This window comes from Phocoena sinus, chromosome 9 (genome assembly GCF_008692025.1).
Source record: "Phocoena sinus isolate mPhoSin1 chromosome 9, mPhoSin1.pri, whole genome shotgun sequence".
NCBI classification, from domain to species: domain Eukaryota; kingdom Metazoa; phylum Chordata; class Mammalia; order Artiodactyla; family Phocoenidae; genus Phocoena; species Phocoena sinus.
In genome coordinates, this window is record NC_045771.1 from 44,269,037 (window position 1) to 44,290,852 (window position 21,816).

The window sequence follows — 21,816 nt, forward strand, 5'->3', positions numbered from 1 at the left end:
AAACAGTCCTATGTTGGGGCCATTAAATAAGTTTCAATAAATTTAAAAGGATTCGAGGCATACAAAGTATGTTTTCCTACCACAGTGAAACGGAATTCCAAATCAATAACAAAAGTTGTACGGAAAATCCCCAAGAATTTGGAAACTACATACCATACTTCTAAATAACACTAGGGTCAAAAAAGAAATCAAAAGGGGAATTTAAAACTGTTTTATACTGAATGAAAATTAAAAACACAACATTTCATAATTTGTAGGATGCAGCTAAAGCAATAGTTAGAGAAAATTTTATAGCATTAACCAACTAACCAAGAAAAGAAAATTAAACCCAAAGTAAGCAGAAGAAAGGAATATGAGAGAAATGAAATGGAATAGAAAACAAAAAATAAAAAGAGGAAACGAATGAAACCAAAAGCTGGATTTTCAAAACGAGATAAAATGGATAAACCTCTAGTCAACAGATCAGGAACAAAAAAGAGAGAAAACACAAATTAGCAGTATCAGTAATGAGTGAGTTGTCATCACTACAGATTCTACAGATATTAAAAGGATCAGAAAATATTATGAACAACCTTATGCCAATAAATTCAACAACTCAGATGAAATGTACATATTTCTTGAAAGACAGAAACTAACAAAGTTCACTCAATAAGAAATAGATAACCTCAAGAGGTCTATATCTTTTGAAGAAACTGAATTTGTAGTTTAAAAGCTATCCCATACAGAAAACTCTATGTCTGGAAAACTTCCCTAGTGAATTCTTCCAACTATTTAAGCAAAAAATAATACCAATTCTGCACACTGTTCAAAAAAATTGAAGGGAGGTAAATATTTTCCAATTCATTCCATAAACTCCACATTAATGACACAAAATTATAAAAAAGCAAAATTACAGGTCAATATCCCTTATAAACACAGATGCAAAAATTATAAACTAAAGTTTAACAAATTAAATCCCACAGTCTATTGAAAGGAAAATACATCATGATAAAGTATGATTTATCTCAAGAATGCACAGTAGGGCTAACATTAAAAAATTAATCAATGTAACCCACCTATTAACAGACTAAAGAAGAAAATGATATAAAATATCTCAATTGATATAGAAAAAGCATTTAAAAAATTAAATATCTATTCCTAATAAAACTCATAGCAAACCTGGTATAAAAGGGAACTTCCCCAAGCTGGTAAAGGACACCTACAAAATACTTACATCTAAAACATATTTAATGCTGAAAGACTGAATGTCTGCTCTCACCCTTACTATTCAACATCATCCCAGAGGTTCTAGCCAAGGTTAAAAAGCAAGCAAAAAATAAAGAAACTGAATCTCCAGACTGGCAAGGAAGAGGTAAAACTGTTTTCACTTACAGATGACATGATCATCTATGTAGAAAATCTGATTAAATCTACAAAAAAAAAGCTAGTAGAAACAATGTGTGATACGAGATCAATATACAAAAACCAATTGTATTTCTATGTACTAGGAAAGAACAATTTGAAATTGAAATAAAACACTACAATTTGCAATCACATCAAAATATATTTTAGGGATAAATCTGACAGAGATTTGTAAGACCTGTACATTGAAAACTACGAACTCTTAGTGAGAAAAATAAAATATGCCCGAAATAAAGGAAGGTCTCTACTTTGATCTTAAGAAACTAGGATAAGTGGAGCAAATTTTACCATGTTCAATATTGTTAAGATGTTGTTTCTCTCCAAATTGATCTATAGAATTAGATCAGTTGAAATCCCAATTCCAATCAAAATCTCAGGCATTTTTTAAATTGATAAGGTGATTCTAAGATTCATGTGAAAATGCAAATGATCTAGAATATCCAAGACAACTTTGAAAATAAAAGAATAAAGTGGGAGAAATTTCGCTACCTGACTTCTAGAGTTATATATAGTAATTAAGACACTATGCTACTGGTATATAGCAACATTGATGGGCAAAGACAAATAGATCAATGGAACAAACTGAGCAGAAATATATATATACATTCTGATTATTTATATAGTCCTATGATATACATTCAGATGATTTTCAACAACTTTGCAAAGGTGATTCAGTAGAAAAAAAAAGTCTTTTCAAAAGTAGTTTGGGGGAATTCCCTGGCAGTCCAGCGGTTAGGACTCCACACTTCCACTGCAGGGGGCATGGGTTCAATCCCTGGTTGGGGAACTAAGATCCCTCAAGCCGCGTGGTGAAGCCAAAAAAAGTGGTGCTGGAACATTAGATACTCATATGCAAAAATATGAATTTTATCCATATCTCACACCATACATAAATATCAACTCAAAATGGATAAGAGCCCTAAATATAAAACAGAAAACTAGAAAACTTCTAGAAAAACATGTACAAGAAAAACTTTGTAATCCTGAGTAAGGCAAAAATTTCTCAGATATAACATTAAAATCATGATCCATAAAAGAAAAAACAGATAAATTGGGCTTTATCAAAATTAAGAACTTCTCTTCCAAAGACACTGTTAAAAGAATGAAAAGACATGCCATAGACTGGGAGAAAATATGTGTAAGTCATATAATCTGAAAAGGGAATGAAAAAAGGCAGACAAAAGAGAGCACATACTGAGTAATTCTATTTTATAAAACTTCAGAAAGTACAAACTAATCTATAGTGACAGAAAGGAAACCAGTGGTTGCCAGGGGATGGGGGAAAAATGGATCACAAAGGGGCACAAGGAAGCTCTTTGGGGTGATGGATATTTTCAGCATCATGATTTCAGGGATGGTTTCAAAGGTATATACAAACACCAAAACTTACCAAATTGTATACTTTATACATGTGTACATAAGTTATACTTCAATAAAGTTGTTTTTTATAAAAACAAAAAAATATACTGAAGCTGTGTTTCAGAATTAAAGAATGTATTAAAATGTACAAGAAAATATAATTAATATTTTATAACCTTAAAATAGAGATCGCTCTAAGCACAACATGAAAACTTGAAACTAAATAAAGCAGTTATAAAATTAAATTTTAAAATAAATTTTACTACCTAAAAATATAAACCTTATATGTTAAAAGAATACAAGTAGTTAATAACAATTACAAAATTTCTATGCTAACAAATAATTTAGAAATGCAAATTTTAAAAAGAGATGTCATATTTCACCTAACCATGTCAAAAATTTTAAAAGCTTTAAATCCAGCTGCTATCCTGGGTACAAACCCTGATGTTGGGCTTGTAACCTGATACAGTTATTCTGGAAGTAACTTTGGCATTTGAATAAAGTTTTCAAATGTGCATATCCTTTAACTCAGTCATTTATCTTCAAGGAATTTCTCCAAAGAGAAACAGAGAAGTACAAAAAAGGTATGTACATGGCACCCCTAAACAATAGAATATTATGTAAACATTAAAATACAAATTCGTTGACAAGGAAAGATAGCCATATATCTGAGTACCATAAAAGGCTGCTACAATAGCACGCTATTTGTTATTACTTTTTTTTTTTTTTTTTTGCGGTACGCGGGCCTCTCACTGTTGTGGCCTCTCCCGTTGCAGAGCACAGGCTCCGGACGTGCAGGCTCAGTGGCCATGGCTCACGGGCCCAGCCGCTCCGCGGCATGTGGGATCCTCCTGGACCAGGGCACCAACCCACGTCCCCTGCATCGGCAGGCGGACTCTCAACCACTGCACCACCAGGGAAGCCCTGTTATTACATTTATGTAAAATTTTTGTGTAAAATTACTGGTATCATGGCATACACTGAATGTCAGCTAATTTAACATCTATTCCCAGCCTCTTTTTCCCCAGCCCATGTACATTAGTTCTCAGCCCCCTTTACTGCTAGAAGAGGCCATGTGACAGTATTTTGGCTACTGAGGCCTAAGTAGAAATCTCCTAAGAAGTTTATGGAAACATGCCTTTCTGATAAAAGTTACATTCATTGCTATAGCTATCTCCTTCCCCTACCTCCTGCCCTGTAGTCATTTATGATGACTTAAGCCAAAGCAGCTATCTTATTGCCATGGAACAAGCCAACACACTAGAGAATGCACATTGCAAAGAAAGAAAAAAGCTGGGTCTTTGGTAACATTCACAAACCACTATACCAGCTTCCACTGCCCACTTGTGGACCTCTCTTTATTTGAGATAAAAAATACATATTACCTTGCTTAAGTCACATTTAGCCAAAATCACTCCCGATAATTATTTTTATATATATGTAAATAAATATTTTCTATATAGCCATTAAGCATATTAAGGCTTTTTATAATTATAATATTCTCTACTGGCCAGTATTTGGGGCACTAGACACCTCCATTCAAACACTGTTGATAGAGTTATCTCAAGAATGCACAGTAGGGCATCAAAGAAGTAATAATAGGGCTTCCCTGGTGGCACAGTGGTTGAGAGTCCGCCTGCCAATGCAGGGGACACGGGTTCGTGCCCCGGTCCGGGAAGATCCCACATGCCACGGAGCAGCTGGGCCCGTGAGCCATGGCCACTGAGCCTGCACGTCCGGAGCCTGTGCTCTGCAACGGGAGAGGCCACAACAGTGAGAGGCCCGCATACCACAAAAAAAAAAAAAAGAAATAATAAATTTAGAGATATATTGCTATAATATATTTACAATATGAATACACTGAAAACAACATAAATACAGAAAAATATAATGCTGGCCAAATTATTTATGATAGAATAGTATGTGATCATTAAAATCATAAAATAAAAGATCTAATTATATAGAAAGGTGTCTCACAACAATATGCAAAGTAATATTCTTTGGGGGGATGAAATGCTTAGAAAAAATATTTTTTAAAAGAGTAGGGAAATGTAATGAAATATAAGTAGATATTGCTGGGTGTAAGAATTACCAGTAACTTTCATTTTCTTCTTTTTGGTTATTCATTCCTAAATTTCACATTTCTTTTGTAATAAGAAAAATTAATTTTAAATATACAAAAAAAAAGAACTGAAATAGACAAATAGGAAGAGATGTAGATTAAAAGTAGTTTTATTTCTTCTCTATGAAGATCATTAATTTTATTTCCATTAAAAAATAACTTATAATAGCAACTTTAACATCATATATAGCAAGAGTGAAACGTATCATGAAAAGTGAAAAAGTAGCAAGAGTACTTCTTTTAAACAATTACAGGATTCCAGCATGTTTAATATGAACACAAATCTGGAAACTCAAAAAAAGAACAAACTATATTACATAAATTGACTCAGGGGAAATTTTTAAAATTTGTCATTGAGTCCCATTTCTAAAGTGAATAAGAAGCAAATGAGCCTAAGATACCTATGACATCAAAACAACTGAGTCCAAAATCAGGACAGATGAGTTATAAGCTTTCCTTAGTACTTCTTAACCAATCCATAGCTTACAGAGTTTCCCTCTCTGGTCAAAAGCATACATTCTTATTCAATCTCTATCGGTTTCAGTCATCTACAGTAAAGATTGACCACTCAGAAGCCAGAGTCTTAAACATTTTTCAAAGGCATCAATAAATTTGGTGCGCAACATACAATTTCCAGCTATGTTGTCAGGATAGAATAGGAGACCAAGGAACTAGTATGTTTGCATAAGATGTTATAAAGGTAGTGACTCTCTGCCTTTTTTTTTTTTTTCTTTTTTTGGTACACGGGCCTCTCACTGTTGTGGCCTCTCCCACCGCAGAGCACAGGCTCCGGACGCACAGGCTCAGCGGCCATGGCTCACGGGCCCAGCCGCTCCGCAGCATGTGGGATCTTCCCGGACCGGGGCACGAACCCGTGTCCCCTGCATCGGCAGGCGGACTCTCAACCACTGTGCCACCAGGCAAGCCCCCTCTGCCTTTTTTAGAATCCAAATTTGTTATAAGAAAATTGACAAAGAAGAAAGGGAATGAAAGGGAATTAGAAACCAAAAGGTACAAAACTATTTGCTAACTACACACACACACACACACACACACACACACACACACACACACACACACTCATTCATTCAAATTCATTCAAACTAAATAGATTAACTGTAATAAAGAGCATCTTGGAGATCTTTCAGAGTTATATATAAATAAAGCTTTTAAAAACACTTCAAATTAATGAAAAATAAATTTTAATCACTTTAAGTAGGTAATAACACAAAAGTTGACTTACCATAAATTTCTAAACCTTGTGGGAAATACTTGTATTCTAAATCCATCCACTAATGCAAGGATGAAGATGCATCTTACAGTCAACAGTGCTGATTTTTAATGATGGATTTAAAAGGGTCGATTTAATTCCCAGATTATTTTTTTTAATTCCACCTCATCACCAAGAAAGGTAATAGATGCGACACATTAGAAACCCTGGCAACTAAAGATGTTTTATCCAATCAATGCCTCTCTCTTTTCTAAGCTACTCAAAAAGAAAAACCAACACCTGGAGAAAGTCACACCTTCACAAATTACCAATAATGTTCATTGTGATATTCTAGCTTTATACACGTAGCCCCTTCTAAAGCACTGGAGGCAAAGAATGAACATTGCCCCCTCCAGCTGCTGAAGACAGCACAACCACATAGAGTACCCACTTATGAGGTTACTTTTCAGGGGCATAAGAATATGCTTTTAAAAGGTACCTTTCCAAAAACCTACAATGAAGACGAATAATAAATATTTACATGCTTAGAAAAGGGATATATTTGAAAACCTACAATAAAGATGAATAATAAATATTTACATTCCAAGCCCAAAAATTTCACAGTCTAAAAAGAAACATTTGATGTTTTCATTTCTGAATACTGAAGCAAAATAATGATTATAATAATTTTAATCAAACTTAAAAGGTACGCTTTATTACCTTGTTGATATAAGCTATTTCCTTTGAACCCGCAAACAGAACGAAAAAATCCTTGAGGCACTTTTATATTCTGACTTAACAATTATCTGATAATTACCCCATCATTACCTGCTGATGAAGGATTCCATTCTAAATTCTTAACATTTCTGATGTTACAGGCATGTTACTTCAAGAGTCCTACCTGGAAAGAGACTGAGAAGACTGACTGGAGATTTGTTGGTATCAATAGTTAGTTTGTGGCTTGCAGTTTTTGAAGGCTGGCCTGGTAAGCAGATTAATTTCAGGGGAAGTCTAAACTTACATTGGCTAACTCGAGGAATGCCTGAAATAAAGAGAAACATATATTCATAAATTTGACAAATAAGAAAAATATTGTACTACTAATAGTAGTACATAGTAGCAACATATCTTAGTTTAAATGTTTGTTACCTGCCCATTTCATTTAGCATAACTGAAATAACTGGAAAGCATTATCATAATTTATGTTTTTACTTTATTGTCAAAAAGTGCAAGGCAAAAATAAAATCTTAAAAAGGAGCATAGGGGTAAACTCTGCCTTTAATAGTAATATCATATTTTAAAAATCATCACAGTTGAATGCTATATAAAACATTATATGTAGTTATATTCAATTACTGAACTGTCTTTAAGACCTTCAAAGCTCTAGCCCTAAACCCAAGACTATCCGCTAAAATGAGCAAAGAATATGAAATTTATATCAGGAAGACTCTATATGACCATATCTAATCATTTCTTTACCCCCGAAAGTTTTAATTTTTGTTTTTTTACTTATTGAAGATTCAAAATACAATTAACAATTTGCAATAAATTATGAACATGAAAGCAGAATTTGCCCTACTGAAGTTCTAATGAAGTTCATTCTAATGTCATTTTATACATCAATATGAAGAATATTACTTTCATACAAATTGAATTTTTCTCAATCCATTTAACTTTACATATCACTGTTAAGCAACATTTTGAAAGGCTTACATAGTCATTCAATTCTCAAATTTTTTCAGAAAGTATACAGGTATATTGAAATAAGTAACTGCATAAAAATAACAATGAAGAGTTTATATCAGAATTTAAAGTTTTTAAAAATCATTCCTTTTAATATTTTACAAAGAATGAAACTGAAACCAAAGCAAATTAAGCTCTCTACTTATAAATCAAGTAAAGCAACTCTACAACTTTAGTTCTCTCTCCTTTTATACTAGGATTCTATTTTTGACTGGATAAGACAAAAGATAATATACAGAAAACTATATCTTAGTAAACTACTGTAGAAAAAAGGAAAACTTAAAATGTTCTACTCTACTGGATAGATCCACACATTAATTCCTTTATTTCTTTACAGTGGAGTCAGAGAGCAGCTTAAAAATAGCAAAAGCGGAAGCAGTAAAGTTTGGAGACATGATCCCAAATAGGATTCCTAGAATTAGCAATATATTTTGTTAATGCCAATTGGAGTTGTGTGGTTTACTCTATAACCAAGCTGGGAGTACACTTTTCAGAACTACTTATTCACTAGGATAGTAAGAGATCAACAATGGCAAGCATATTGATATATGAAGCCAATTAAATACTTTTTCAGAGCATGTGGAGCATATTTGTCATTCTCTTCAACATAATCTATTATCCATCAAATTTTACATAGCTCATTTTTTGCTCATAACCAACAGATGTTAAATTCACTTCTCCTGGAATCCTAGATGCAAACTATAACTGGTGTCTCTTCAGAGAAGTCCCAGGGTATTATTTCCTGACATTTTGTGAGGTTTTAGAGGCATGTGTATTTGTACTTTAAAATGATGAAATGTTTTGACTCAAAATATTATGGTAACGTGATCTAAGCTACTGCTCAGACCACAACTATCAATAACACTACAAAAAATATTACAAAGCATTATTTTTTCCAACTTCATATATTCCATATATCCTCAAATTATGGAAATATACCTACTAATGTTTTTCCTCTACAATATATAAATTACAGCCTCAATAAATAGATGCAGTCTGGAAAGAACAAGGAAACTGAAAGCTAATTCCAGTTCCTTCATTTTCAATGAATAGAATAACAGGGAAAAAATGCTTCATCTTCTGACAATTCTGTACATGCACAAAGAGAAGCTATCTTCTATGTACTTTCAACCAAAGTCTGAGTTAATTGTTCAAATAAAATTTGGCTGTAAATGCTCTTCTAAAACTACACTGCTGAAACTGTGGCTCTACTTCACTTGGACCAGGTACTGACTGAATTTGTGGTGAAACAAAATTAATCATGATCAACAACACTAGCCTTATGTTACTTAGATTATTACCCTAAAACTCCAAGAACCAGAGCTAAAGAAACTGGTGGTGTATAAATGTTTCAGAAATTGAAACAAATGGATTGCAAGCACTAATAAACCCAAGAAGGGAAATACATTGTAACTCAATTCACAGCTCAGTTAAGTCAGTTAATGACAATATCACACACTAGGGCAATGGTCTGCAGTTGCTAAGATTTGAAGAACCCCTCCAGAATTTCTTTTCTCTCCAGGAATTGTAAGCCTGTTTCACAGGACATTTGGAAAACATTACTTTGAAAAATGATGACACTCATACTTAATAAAATGATTATGGCTATTTTTTAAATGATGGCAGCTTGAAAAGTTTTACCATTGGGGGGCAAAAAAGAGTATGAAATCCTTTAGAAACCAGTTTAAGGAAACCATACCTTTAAAAAGAAAAATTATACTGCCAATATTTTATATTACTTCCCATCAAATTAAAACCCGAACATTTCAAAATATAATGTCTAGTATTTAGACATGGAGTTTATCAGCGGCACATTTCTATTGAGATTTACATTTTCTTAAGAAACTTGGAATGCAGATTTGGCTACCAGTTACTCTTCAGGCTATAACTGTAGCTAAGAACCTGAAGCCAGAAACATGTAGAGGTATGTGTGAGTGTATGCATATGTGTATCTGTAATAAGGAAGGAAAGAATTATATTGCACTTAAAGACTTTCCAAAGTTGCTAGTAGGATAGCTTTCAACTCAGTTGAAAGAGCCTAACTGATCCTAACTGCCTACCATCAGTGATATTTAGTTGGCAAAACAGTCTCTATTTGGCTTATTCAACTCTCTGAATATAATGCTGAGAGAAAAGAAGAATTTGGTTATTTGTAATACTCAAATATTGGCCTACTCACTCATCAGACTGACTTTTTCCTACAGTTTTTAAACAAATATAATCACCTCTCCTTCAAACACTTCCCCTTCTAGCCTACTAGAGGAAACAGATAGTTGCAACTACCATGGTGTGATTAATCACAAAATTATTTAACACTTAGAGAGAAAATTCAGATCAAAATCACTCCTGACAAAAAAAAAAAAAAAAAAAAAAAAAAAAAAAAAAAAAAAATCACTCCTGACAGAACAATTTTTCCAGGAAGAGAATTCTAATTACCCCTGGCACACCCAAGAGACCAGTATCACTGTCAAGAGGGATGCCAAAATGTGCTTTAAAAAAAGAAAAAAGGACTTATATACCAGAGTAGAATAACTATATCTATATATTACACATCTACATAATGCCTTTAGAACTCTTTCCAGGGGCCTGCTAGAGTCATTTCTTATTGAAAACAAGGAACCCCAAAGCAGTAGCAATGTCTGGTAGCCAGAACTTCCTTGATCCCTTCCTGTTATGTCTGGCTATGTACTGTGCTCCATCTGCAGTCATGTTTTACACTGCCCATGTCATGTAACTTTAATGCAGAAATAATGGAGACAAACTCTTATGGGACAACATAAAACCTCGTTTGCTTCTCTTTTTCCATATGTAAAAGCAGCACTGCTTATCTGCAATAGAGCCTGAACAGATCAGGCCAATAAAATGGAAAAGTCTTTGAAATCTGAAGCCTTATGTAAGTAAGATCTAAGTGGCAACATATTATTTTCTTGCCTACTAGGTAAAGCTGAATATTTCAACTCTACTCCCTGAAGCTTAATTATAATTTTAAAATATATAATAAGAGATTATTAAAACCAGCTTCAGGTTTGCATTGAAATACTAAAACTTCCATATATTGTGATTTTTTTTCTCATGGTTTGATCTGAATTTTTAGTAAGAGGAAATAAATTCCTTTCAATAATAACCGTTACTGATTTTTTTAAAACTCAAAACAAATAATTTAAATGATAATATTAATTTTATAAAAGTTATTGCAAAATCTTATCAGTTACATGAAATCTTGCAAAGTAAAATGTAAATATTCATTATTAAAATTATTTTTAATAACCCAAATTCTAGTTTGACAAGTATACTTTATACTATTAAGCTAAAAGCTTACCTCTATTAAAATATTTCTCATATAAATATATATTCACCTCCCAGACACTATGCAACTCAGGTTGTTGGCACCACCAAAACTATATGAGTAAATAATGCCATTATTTTAAAGTATTTTATTTATCTAATTATTACTAATTAATATTATCTAATACTAATCTAAAATGGCTATTAAACTAAGACAAACCATCACATTAAGTCTGTGTCTAGGAGGAAAAATAAACAAAGTAGAGGATCCTTATAGAGTACCTGTCATATAACCAGATACTGCACAATCCTAAGTACTTGAACCCTGTTCTTAAAGAGCTCAAAAATCTACTAGGGGAACCTAAAGAACAGACTTAATGAAATTCATAGTATGATAAGTATTATAGCAGAGTAATAAACAAAGGATTTGGGGAAAACGAAATGGTGACAACACTGACCCAGGCAAGTTCAAGGGGTCAGTCCCTTGATGATATTCCCCCACAAATTCTAACAAGACAAGAAATACGCCCATAGAATGAGTACACATGGCATTCTGATCAAAGAGGTGAATATTTTGGGGTATACAGAATCATACAATTTAGAATTCAGAATTTTTTTCCTTACTCTTTTTAAGTAAACCAAGATAACTGAGCATACAGGTAAATCACCAATGACTTACAAAAATAAGTTGTCAGTGGTGCCTTTGGTTTTGTTCAAAAAAGTCATGGAGCTTCATTGTTTCTCATGACTCTGAAACAACTAATAATGAATAACAAGTATCTATAAGTGGAAACATATACTAGCTTCTCCATAGCCAGATCAAGGCACTGAATCACCCTAAAGAGGTTGCTATAGTTAAAACAGTAGTCCATAAAAAGAATTCATTCATGGTATAATACCAGTTGAATTAACTGACCAAATTTCAGTTCTGAAATTCATTTCGTTCTAAATTATCTTTTCACTTACCCTCAGGATTTCGATCTATCCATCAGAGGCAATTCAAAAAGGGATAGGGTAGAAAATGTAACAAATTATCTGTTATAAAATTACAACACAAACTTAACACATATCTGCTTAAAATATAATTTAAAATTTTCAAGATTCTTACAGATGATTTAAATGGCCCTCCAATAAAGATAAGCCAATTCACAATTGAAGAATATAACATGAATAAATGAAATCTAACAATATATTTCATCCATTCTCAGAAGTCCATGAGAGGGTGTTATTCCAGTATAAACGTGGCAAAAAGAGGTAAAGATACATGATCTAGCCAAAAGCAAACCAGACTCAATATGTAAATGACATCAAGAGCATTAAATGAATTTTTTGGAAAAAATCTGAGTGAAAGACAAATATATAATATAATATTTCCAGTTAGTCTTGCTTTATTATAACTTTAGTTTAATAGATACTACTATGGAACAATGTCTATTTTTTTTTCAGCTTGTCTTGGTATTCTTTTACTTTTTATAGATTTGTTTTTACTCTAACTTCTAATTAACTTTCAACCAATTAATGCCTATGCTTCTTTTGGGTTAGTAACAATTTAGTCTTTCAAATTCTGTCTTTAGAAAAGCATAATAGCTAAAAATGGTATGTGCAACCATAAGCTCACTGAATGATTTTATTACTTTGTAATGAATTTTTAAGCCTTTCGTCCACTTGCTAGGTAATCCATTTCTTTATTTTCAACCACTATCACTACTTTTCCTTGAAAGCAAATGAAATAACTAGTTGAATTAAGGCATCAACAATCTCTATAACTACATACACAAGGTGTAACAAAGATAAAAAGTATTATCATGCCTATGATTATTGAGATGTTCAATTAATGATAAATGATCTAGAGATTTTAGCCAACATTTCCTGATTTTTATTTCACAACTCAAAATTAAAATAACACTGAACATTTCAATGCTCTTTTCAGAAACATCCAACTAAGAAGTCCATCATTCTTTGATCCCTTACAGAAGATTTGTATTTCTCTCCAAAGCCAGCTTTCGCAAAGCCATTTAACCATAAAATATTTATGTTACCCCAAATTTTGAAAATATAAGGAAATGGTTAAAGTGGTCACTTCTGGCCAGAAATGATTTTTTTATAATTTAAAGCAAAATAACTTACAAAGAAGGAGAAACAGATTTTGAAAACATGTACTAAAGTTACAAAATCACCTCCAAGCATAGAGTTGTCAATGCATAAACAGAAATTCACTTAGACAAAATAAGAACTACTATTATTAAAAACATTGCAAGGTGCCTTGTTAGCACAGTAGGGTAGTTGCATCAGTCTCATAAAAACCATTGCTAAGTAAGCAAAGTAGGTATCAACAGAGAGAAAAAAATATGAATAAGGCACCTCTAAGCTTTTTAAATTAAGAAAACTGTACAGAAATGCTTAAAAAACACAAATGCAACATGGTTGAAATACCCTATCAGTTACACTACATTTAAACGTTTTTTAAAAAAAGCAATAACTAATTATTCTTATTCTATCAATCAACTAATTGTCAAACTGTTACTATGAAAAATTCACTACACACACACAAAACTATAAAATTGAACCCAAGTTGAAATTTATAATAATTACATCTCAACTGGACTAAAGATAACATTTTTGATCTATTAAGAGTTTCTTGAAATAATACAGATCCTGTTCTTAAATACTGTAACATGTAAGATAATAGTTTTATTTAATCACTAAAGCGGTGTTTGAAACTCTGAAGACTGACTTAATATTATAGCAACCCATAATAGTCTTTTTTACTAATTCAGACTAGGTTTTGCTCTTTAGTTCAAATACATGAAGTCTGACTAGATAACATTCTTCTAGTGGGAATAAAAATACATCATATTTGCTATTAATTGAAAAGATAGAATCAAACATTACATATGGAAATCAGCTAAATAGACTATCACTAATTATCCATAACACATCAAAGTAATTTGAACATACATTTTTATTTAACACTAGAAAAGAGTATTTTTTCATTTAATAATATTTTACAATGTGTTTTCCCATTTTAAACACTTAAACATTTAACTCATAACTCCAGTAACTTAAAAGCAGTGATTAGGCTTGTAAATTCATGAACAACTGTATGCTTACCTGTAGGTCTGGAATAAGAAACAACAGCATTTCCCTCCAGTTCAGGTGGTAAATAACTTCCTTTCAGATAAACAGAAAAGCCTACTGTTCTAGTCATCTCTGGTGCTATGAGCAATGTAAAAATAATATATTACATAATTTTGGACAATTATTATTAACAAACAGTTAAAATTAGATATATACTGCATGCCAGCTACTGTCTTAAGCACTTTACATAACAATTATATAGATTAACTCATTGAATCCTCAGAACAACCCTACATGGTGGGCATTATTATTATCCCCATTTTTTGGTGCATGAGGAAAATGGCTACAAAGAGATTAAAAAGCTTGCCCAAGGTCACATAGCTAATACAGAGCTGGGAATTGGCTCCAGAACAAGGGTACCTAACATTCTACACCACTGCTTCTTTTACTCAGATGAGCAGGCAGCATGAACAAAGCAAAAGGTACGCAAAGGGCGAGAGAATTTGCGAGTGGGAAATAGTACCTTATCATGGCTACAACACAGACTGCAGGAGAAAGTGGAAGGGGGAACTGGATATCGATGTAACTAAAACTGTGGCAACTTGGCAGATTGTGCATAGCCTTCCATATTCATGTATTTGACCTCCAACCTGCACTAGAGAGCTATAAGAGGTTTTTAACTTGAAAAATTAATGGTCCAGAATGTGTTTTAGAAAGACAAGTTGGAAGTATTGTGAAAAATTAAAAAAATAAAGTGAGATATCACCTACAAGTTTACCTCAACCATTCAATCACTCATTCACTAAGTCAATGAATACTTACTGAGTTTCTACTATCTGTCGGGCACCTAAGGTAGGGGTTGGTTATAAAAAGGAAAAAAGAGAGATATGTTCTTGCTTTTTGTGAATAAGACATAGGGTTCCCAGCTGAACAGCAGCAGTGAAGACAGAAAAAGACTTGAAAAATAATTCAGAAATCATTTTAACAGGACTAATGACAACTGGATGTAAGTGGTAAGAGAGACCCTATGCAAAGAAATCTTAGGCATTATTACAGTTACCTTACATAGATTCATTTTCTAATTAAGTCCAATTAATTTTCTGATTAAATTCTAATTAAAACAGTTCTGTAACACAGATATCATTATCCCCTTTCTGCAGATTAAAACAAAACAAAACTGAGGCTCCCAGTAATTACTTAAGTAGCTTGCCCATGGTTACACATTGAGTGTCAGAGCCAGGATTCAAATTCAGGCCAGACTCCAAAGCCAATATTCTTTCTTCAAACATTACAGATTCAATAAATAGCTCACTAGAGAAACACCAATAAAAAAGCCTTCCAAAATATAGTATTTAAGTACAATTATTAAGAAAACGCTTGAAAATCTGTAACTACTTCAACTCAACAGCCATTCACTGAATGTCCATGCTTGATGTTTGGAGGGAAAATATAAGCAAAACAACACAATCATTGATTTCAGGAAGATACCAGTCTCACTATTCAGACAAGAAATATAGCCATGAAATAAACCCACTGATAAAAAAAATTTTAATTAAAAAAAAGCTCACACCATGATAGACTTTAAGCCAAAACAAAACACTTACCCATAAGTTCAAAGGTGAACTGATCACAAGTCAATACTAAAGGTGGTTGTACATAGACCGATAATCTGATCTTTTGTAATGCCACTCGATTCTGCAGTGTGACCTGAGAAAATAGAAATCGTTATTAATAAAAAAATTACATTTTTTCCAAATTGATAGAATATCACAACTACTTAAAAAATCATTAGCAAATAATTAGGAAATACCATCTGAGAAAAAAAAATGAGCTGTCACAAAACATAACCTGTAACATAGGTAGTAGATTAAAAAGTTCTACTCAGAAACTGGGCAAGGGAGTTGAACAGACTTTTCTCCAAGAAGATGTACAAATAGCCAATAAGCACGTGAAAAAATGCTCAAAATCTTTGTATGAAATACAAAGTAAAACCACAATGAGATACTACTACACATCTACTTAAATGCTATAACCAAAAGGACAGACAAAAACAGGTGTTAGCAAGAATGCAGAGAAACTAGAACCTGCATAAATTGCTGATGGAAATGTAAAATGGTATAGCCATTCAAGAAAAAAGTTTGACAGTTTCTTTAAAACTTAAACATAAAATTACCATCTGACCTCACAATTCCATGCCAAGAGAAATGGAACATATGCCCACCCAAAAACTTGTACACATGTTCATAGCAGTACTATTCATAATAGCTAAAACTAGAAACAACCCAAGTGTCCATCAACTGATGAATGGACAAACAAAATATGGTATATCTCTACAATGAAATGTTATTCAGAATAATATTTAATAATATTAATAATAATAAAAAGAAATGAAGTACTGACACATGCTACAACATGGGGACATTATACTATGCTAAGCGAAAGAAGCCAGTCACAAAGACCACATATTATATGATTCAATTTATATGAGATATCTAGAGGGGGCAAATCTATAAATCTACAGAGACAAAAAATAGACTAGTAGTTGCTTTGGGATAGTAGTGAGATTGGGGGTGGGGGAATGGAGAGAACAGCAAGTGACAGCTAATGAATATGGGGTTTCCCTTGGAGGGACAAAAATGTTCCAAAATTAAATTGTGGTCATCATTCTACAACTCTGCAAATATACTAAAAATCATTGAATTGTACACTTTAAAAGAGCAAATTGTATGGTATGTGAATTATATCTCAATAAAGCTACTAAAAAATGTTCTCTCAAAAGCAGACCAAAATAATCTGCCCTCATGTCTGGTGAATAACTACATCATGAAATATTATATGTGTTCATTCTTCTTTACATGTATAGATGTGGCATCATGAATTATTTATTTTATCTAGTATCAGTATATTACCTTTTACACAAGTTACGCTCTAAAGATTTCCTTTCTAGGTAGGTATTTACTATCAATAGTTTAAATACATATCAAAGCACTACATTTTCTTCCACGGCTTAATACAAAAATACCTGACATAACTAATTCTAGAAAATATCAAAGAATGGCAATAATGACTGCTGCATTTCTAAGCTGGCTGCATTTCCAAACTGGTGCTCTTAGTTGATGATGCTTGGAATGATAATTCCCATTCCAGTCAGAGTTAATAGCTATGAATTCTGGGTTAATAGTTTGACTGAGAAATAGGGTGGGTATGGGTAGAGAAGGCCAGGACTTCTCTCACTCACCCTGAGGAGGAACGTCAATAGAATCCATCAGGCCCAAGGATCTTTACTGGGCCACAGTGCTAGGGGCATCAAAGAAAAAGCTTAAAGATCTGGCTTCCATTGGGAACATTCTCTCTTTGGATTCTGTCTCCTAAAAGCCCCAGCCTCTTTGAACAGTCTCTTTGGATGAGTTTATCCACATGGTAAGCCAGATTTATCACAGTCACTGGCCAGGTAGAGTTGCTAGACCAACTAAATCACAATCTCTGGGAGTAGACCTGGGTATTGGTATTGCTTTAATAGTTCCCCAGGTGATAGCTATTTACAACCAGAGTTGAGAAGCACTCTTCTATTATACATGGCACCTTTGCTATGGAATAATTTAGTCTAGTTACTAGACTCTAGTATATGAGACAGATACATTCCATTATTAATTGACACAATGCAAGGGCATACTTAATTTTTAAGAAAAGTCATTTTGAATTTTCTCTTAGGTAAAAGGCATGTATCAACTATTCCTTAATTATATATATACATACATACTATAGATAAACAATATACAAGAATATACATCTGGCCCACAAACATTATACACATATAATTAGATTCAGTAAATGTCTTGTATTAATTTTAAATGAAGTGGATATTCTGTACAACTTAAAATAAGCACAAAATTTTTGACTTGCAAAGTAAAAATTTTAAAGGACAACTATTGATGCAAATAAGTACAATAAACACAGCAAATGAACAATGAACTCTCAAATTTTATTTTATAAGCCCTGGGAATACATGGGGGGAAATCTGCATACCACAAAGATTCTGTAATGATATCTGACCATTATAAAAAGCATAATACCTTTTTAATAAAACACTGATGGTAATTATGGGAAGAAGAAAGTACGCATGTGCTGTAGACATGATAGCTATTCCACTAAATAAACAGAACGCAATTTCAATATTTTACTGTTAACAATAATATGCTGGTCTGTACATATATTTTTAAATAAAAGTAATGATAATAACCATTAGCAGCTTTCTATATTCATGAAACCATGCTAATAAATTATTTATGTGTATTATCTCATTTAATCATTACAACATTGTGAAACAGGTACTATCACAATATACCATTTTACATAAGAGAAAAATGTGGCTCAGAGAAGCTAGATAATTTGACTAAGGCTACTCTGATTATAAGTGGAAGAAGCACAATTTAACTTCTGTCTGTCAGAATCCAGAGCCCACACTCAATCAATCGTGGTTAAGTCCCAAAATAACTCTGCAAATGAAGAAGTACTGTCATTTTACAGTTTAAAAATAGAGGTTCACAGAAGCTCAATAATACGTCTAAGACCATCCAGCCAATGTGTGCAAGAGAGCTGAAAACTATGACCAGGAACATCTCGTGAGAGGTTAGTTTTAAAAATGAAAATGAAAAATCCTTAAGGTAGAATAAGCCATTTTTAAGACAGCAGACGTTCTGACTCTGCCTGGCATAACAACATGTACTTAGACAACAATCATACAATTTTACATTGTTACAAGTGCTTGCATTTAGTTTAGATGCAAGATCAATGGTGATAACTCTCATACACAGATCTATTGAATCCCAACAATGGACTAGGCACTTTCAAAAGTGAATCAAGAAGATGTGTGACAAAAATAACTACAGTAACAAAGAAGAGTTTGTTTGAGCCAAAAAAAAGAGTTAAAGACTTGGCCAGACCATAAACCTCATATTTTAAGAGAAAAATAATTATAGATTAAGGGGGAAATATGAAAATTAATATCTGAATTTTCCATGCTATTTTCCATTTCTAACAAAATAAAATATGATCCTCAGGAAACATAATACTAAATTTTTATCCTAGATATATAAACATGACTCCAAAGGCCAGGTATTAACAACCACTCTGCCTTAGTTGCCTGCAATAGATAGATGGTCACGCATCACGCACACACACTCAAGGTAGCCACATCTTCATTCACTTGGAACGGATGGAAAAATTTTCTCAATTAACAGGATTTACTATGATGGAAACTTCCATGGTTATATATCTTGGCTGCTGTTGTTATAAAAGGCTATAAGGAGAGATTTATAACAGAAATTTGTATAGGAACTGTCAGGCAGAATCAGGAAGTCATGGTGTCTGCCGCTTAAGTCCAGCTGATTTTGTGCAACTCTTGTGTGTCGCATTCTTTCCCATTCTTTTATAATGGCAATAAGGAAGAGAGCTGTGACTTAGCCATTCTCAAACATAGTTAAGTGTTATTCTCCTAATGAAGGAGAATTTTCCAATAGTGTCATGCCACCATTTTAAGGTGGCTATTACACATGAAAGCTTAAGAACGGCATGGGAGGGAAATGTGTATTTATTTATAGCAGTAACTAGTAGTGAGGGAAAAAATTAGCATGAGCAAAGTTATCTGGTTTAGGTACAAGATTTCTTTTTGCAATTTGCAGTGTGCTCCTGAATTATTATGTTATGTGTCAGAACAATATCAGTAGATAGATATAAAAGAGATTTCCCTACACAGAAGTCTATATAGATCATTCCTGGAACGCTACAGGGTTGTTGGGTTTTTTTTCTTAAATGATTGATTTCTTGCCACTAATGCTTTTCCAGACTCAGAAGTATTAATGGGATAGAGCCTTTGATTGGACAGGGGGAATGGAGACTGGGAAAAGACCACCCTTGCTACCAGTGGCAAGAATCCAAAAAAATTAGCTTAGGAAACTGTTATAAGATTGGGCTCCCTTCAACTTCTACCAAAGATCCCCACACTTGGGCCACCCGCTGGGTCTAGTATAAGCGAACACAATTGGTAAAGCCTGGTGCCCTGTCAAACTCCTCCAAGGACAGCAACCCATAATCTAAGAAAATATAAAGCCCTGTCCAAGTTTTGACTTAGCAAATCGCCAAGATCCACAACTTTCCCTGGCTCCAAAGTCTGGGCAGTGATAAATATTTTCAGCTTAATAATGTACTGACTTATTACCACACTTTAATCTAAATGCCTTAAGAGGGTTCTACATTTGAGTTCTAGTTCTAAAATTCTACAATGGCAGGACTAAAAATCTTAACCAAAACCACATCCTTCATATTCTATTTTTTGGGGACTATCAATTTGTCACTACTCTATTTTGTGGCTTCTTCATTTAATATTTTCTTGCCATAAATACATCCATTTAAAGTTAATACTATGGCAGATAGATGGCTGGAAATTCTTTTCAAACACACACATAATCATACATAGAAGAAAGATATTATTAACATTCATATGATTCCCCAATATATATATTATACTGCAATCAACTGCTTGGTCTACTGTGAATGTGATGACACAATTCCTTTAGTATATTTAAATACTAATTTTGTTTCTAGAAAAAAGACCCTTAATCACACTACACATTTAATTAATGGTAGGAATAAGTCATAACAATTTTTTGTTATATACATATTGCTATAAATGCAATTACTAGTTTTATATTTGTAGTAAACAATAAAGGCTATCTATTTACTACTCAAGGCTGAGGAAAACTTACAAATGTCAAGTGTTTGGGTTTTTCTTTTTCTTAACTTTTTAACCAAGAAATCTTTTGTTTAATTGAATAAATTTAATATGTAACATTGTGTACATTTAACGTGTACAGCATGTTACTTTGATACATTTATATATTGCAATATGATTGCCAAGGCAGTGATATTTATCACATTACATAATTATAGTACAATATTATCTATATTCATTATATGGTGCATTAGATCTGTATGGCTTATTTACTACTCATTACAAGTTTGTGCCCTTAAACATCATCACTCTTAACCACCCCCAATCCCCTGGTAAGCACCATTTTACCCTCTGTTTTTTACAGGCTTAACTTTTTTAGATTCCCACATATAAGTGATATCATACAGGACTTGTTTTTCTCTGTCTGACTTATCTTACTTAGCATAACGTGCTCAAGATCCATCCATGTTGTTGCAAATGGAAGGATATCCTTCCTTCTCATAGTTGAATAATATTCCATTGTGTATATGTACCATATCTTTTTTTATCCATTCATCCATTGATAGGCATTTGGGTTGTTTCCACATCATGGCTATTTTGTGAATAATACTGTGATAAACATGAGAGTGTATATCTCTCGTGGGAAATACTATTTTCATTTCCTTTGGTTTATAGCCAGAAGTGGAGTTGCTGGGTCATACAGATTTTTTTTTTAATTATTTGAGGAACCTCCAATTGATCTCCAAAGTGGTTGGATCAACTTACATTCCCACCAACAATATTTAAGGGCTCCCTTTTCACCACATCCTCACCAGCACCTGTTGTCTCTTGTCTTCTTTATGACAGCCATTCTAAGGTGTGAGGTGATATCTCATGTGGTTTTGATGC

At 33.0% G+C, this 21,816-nt stretch overlaps 1 protein-coding gene across 1 annotated transcript in view; it reads right to left on the bottom strand.

Annotated features, from left to right (window-relative positions):
* BBS9 (Bardet-Biedl syndrome 9) overlaps nucleotides 1-21,816 on the bottom strand; it is a 454,814-nt gene that overhangs the window by 251,936 nt on the left and 181,062 nt on the right. The window contains 4 exon segments of the mRNA XM_032643444.1: nucleotides 6,994-7,134; nucleotides 12,087-12,101; nucleotides 14,232-14,336; nucleotides 15,803-15,905. Of these exon segments, the coding sequence (XP_032499335.1) occupies nucleotides 6,994-7,134; nucleotides 12,087-12,101; nucleotides 14,232-14,336; nucleotides 15,803-15,905 (364 nt within the window).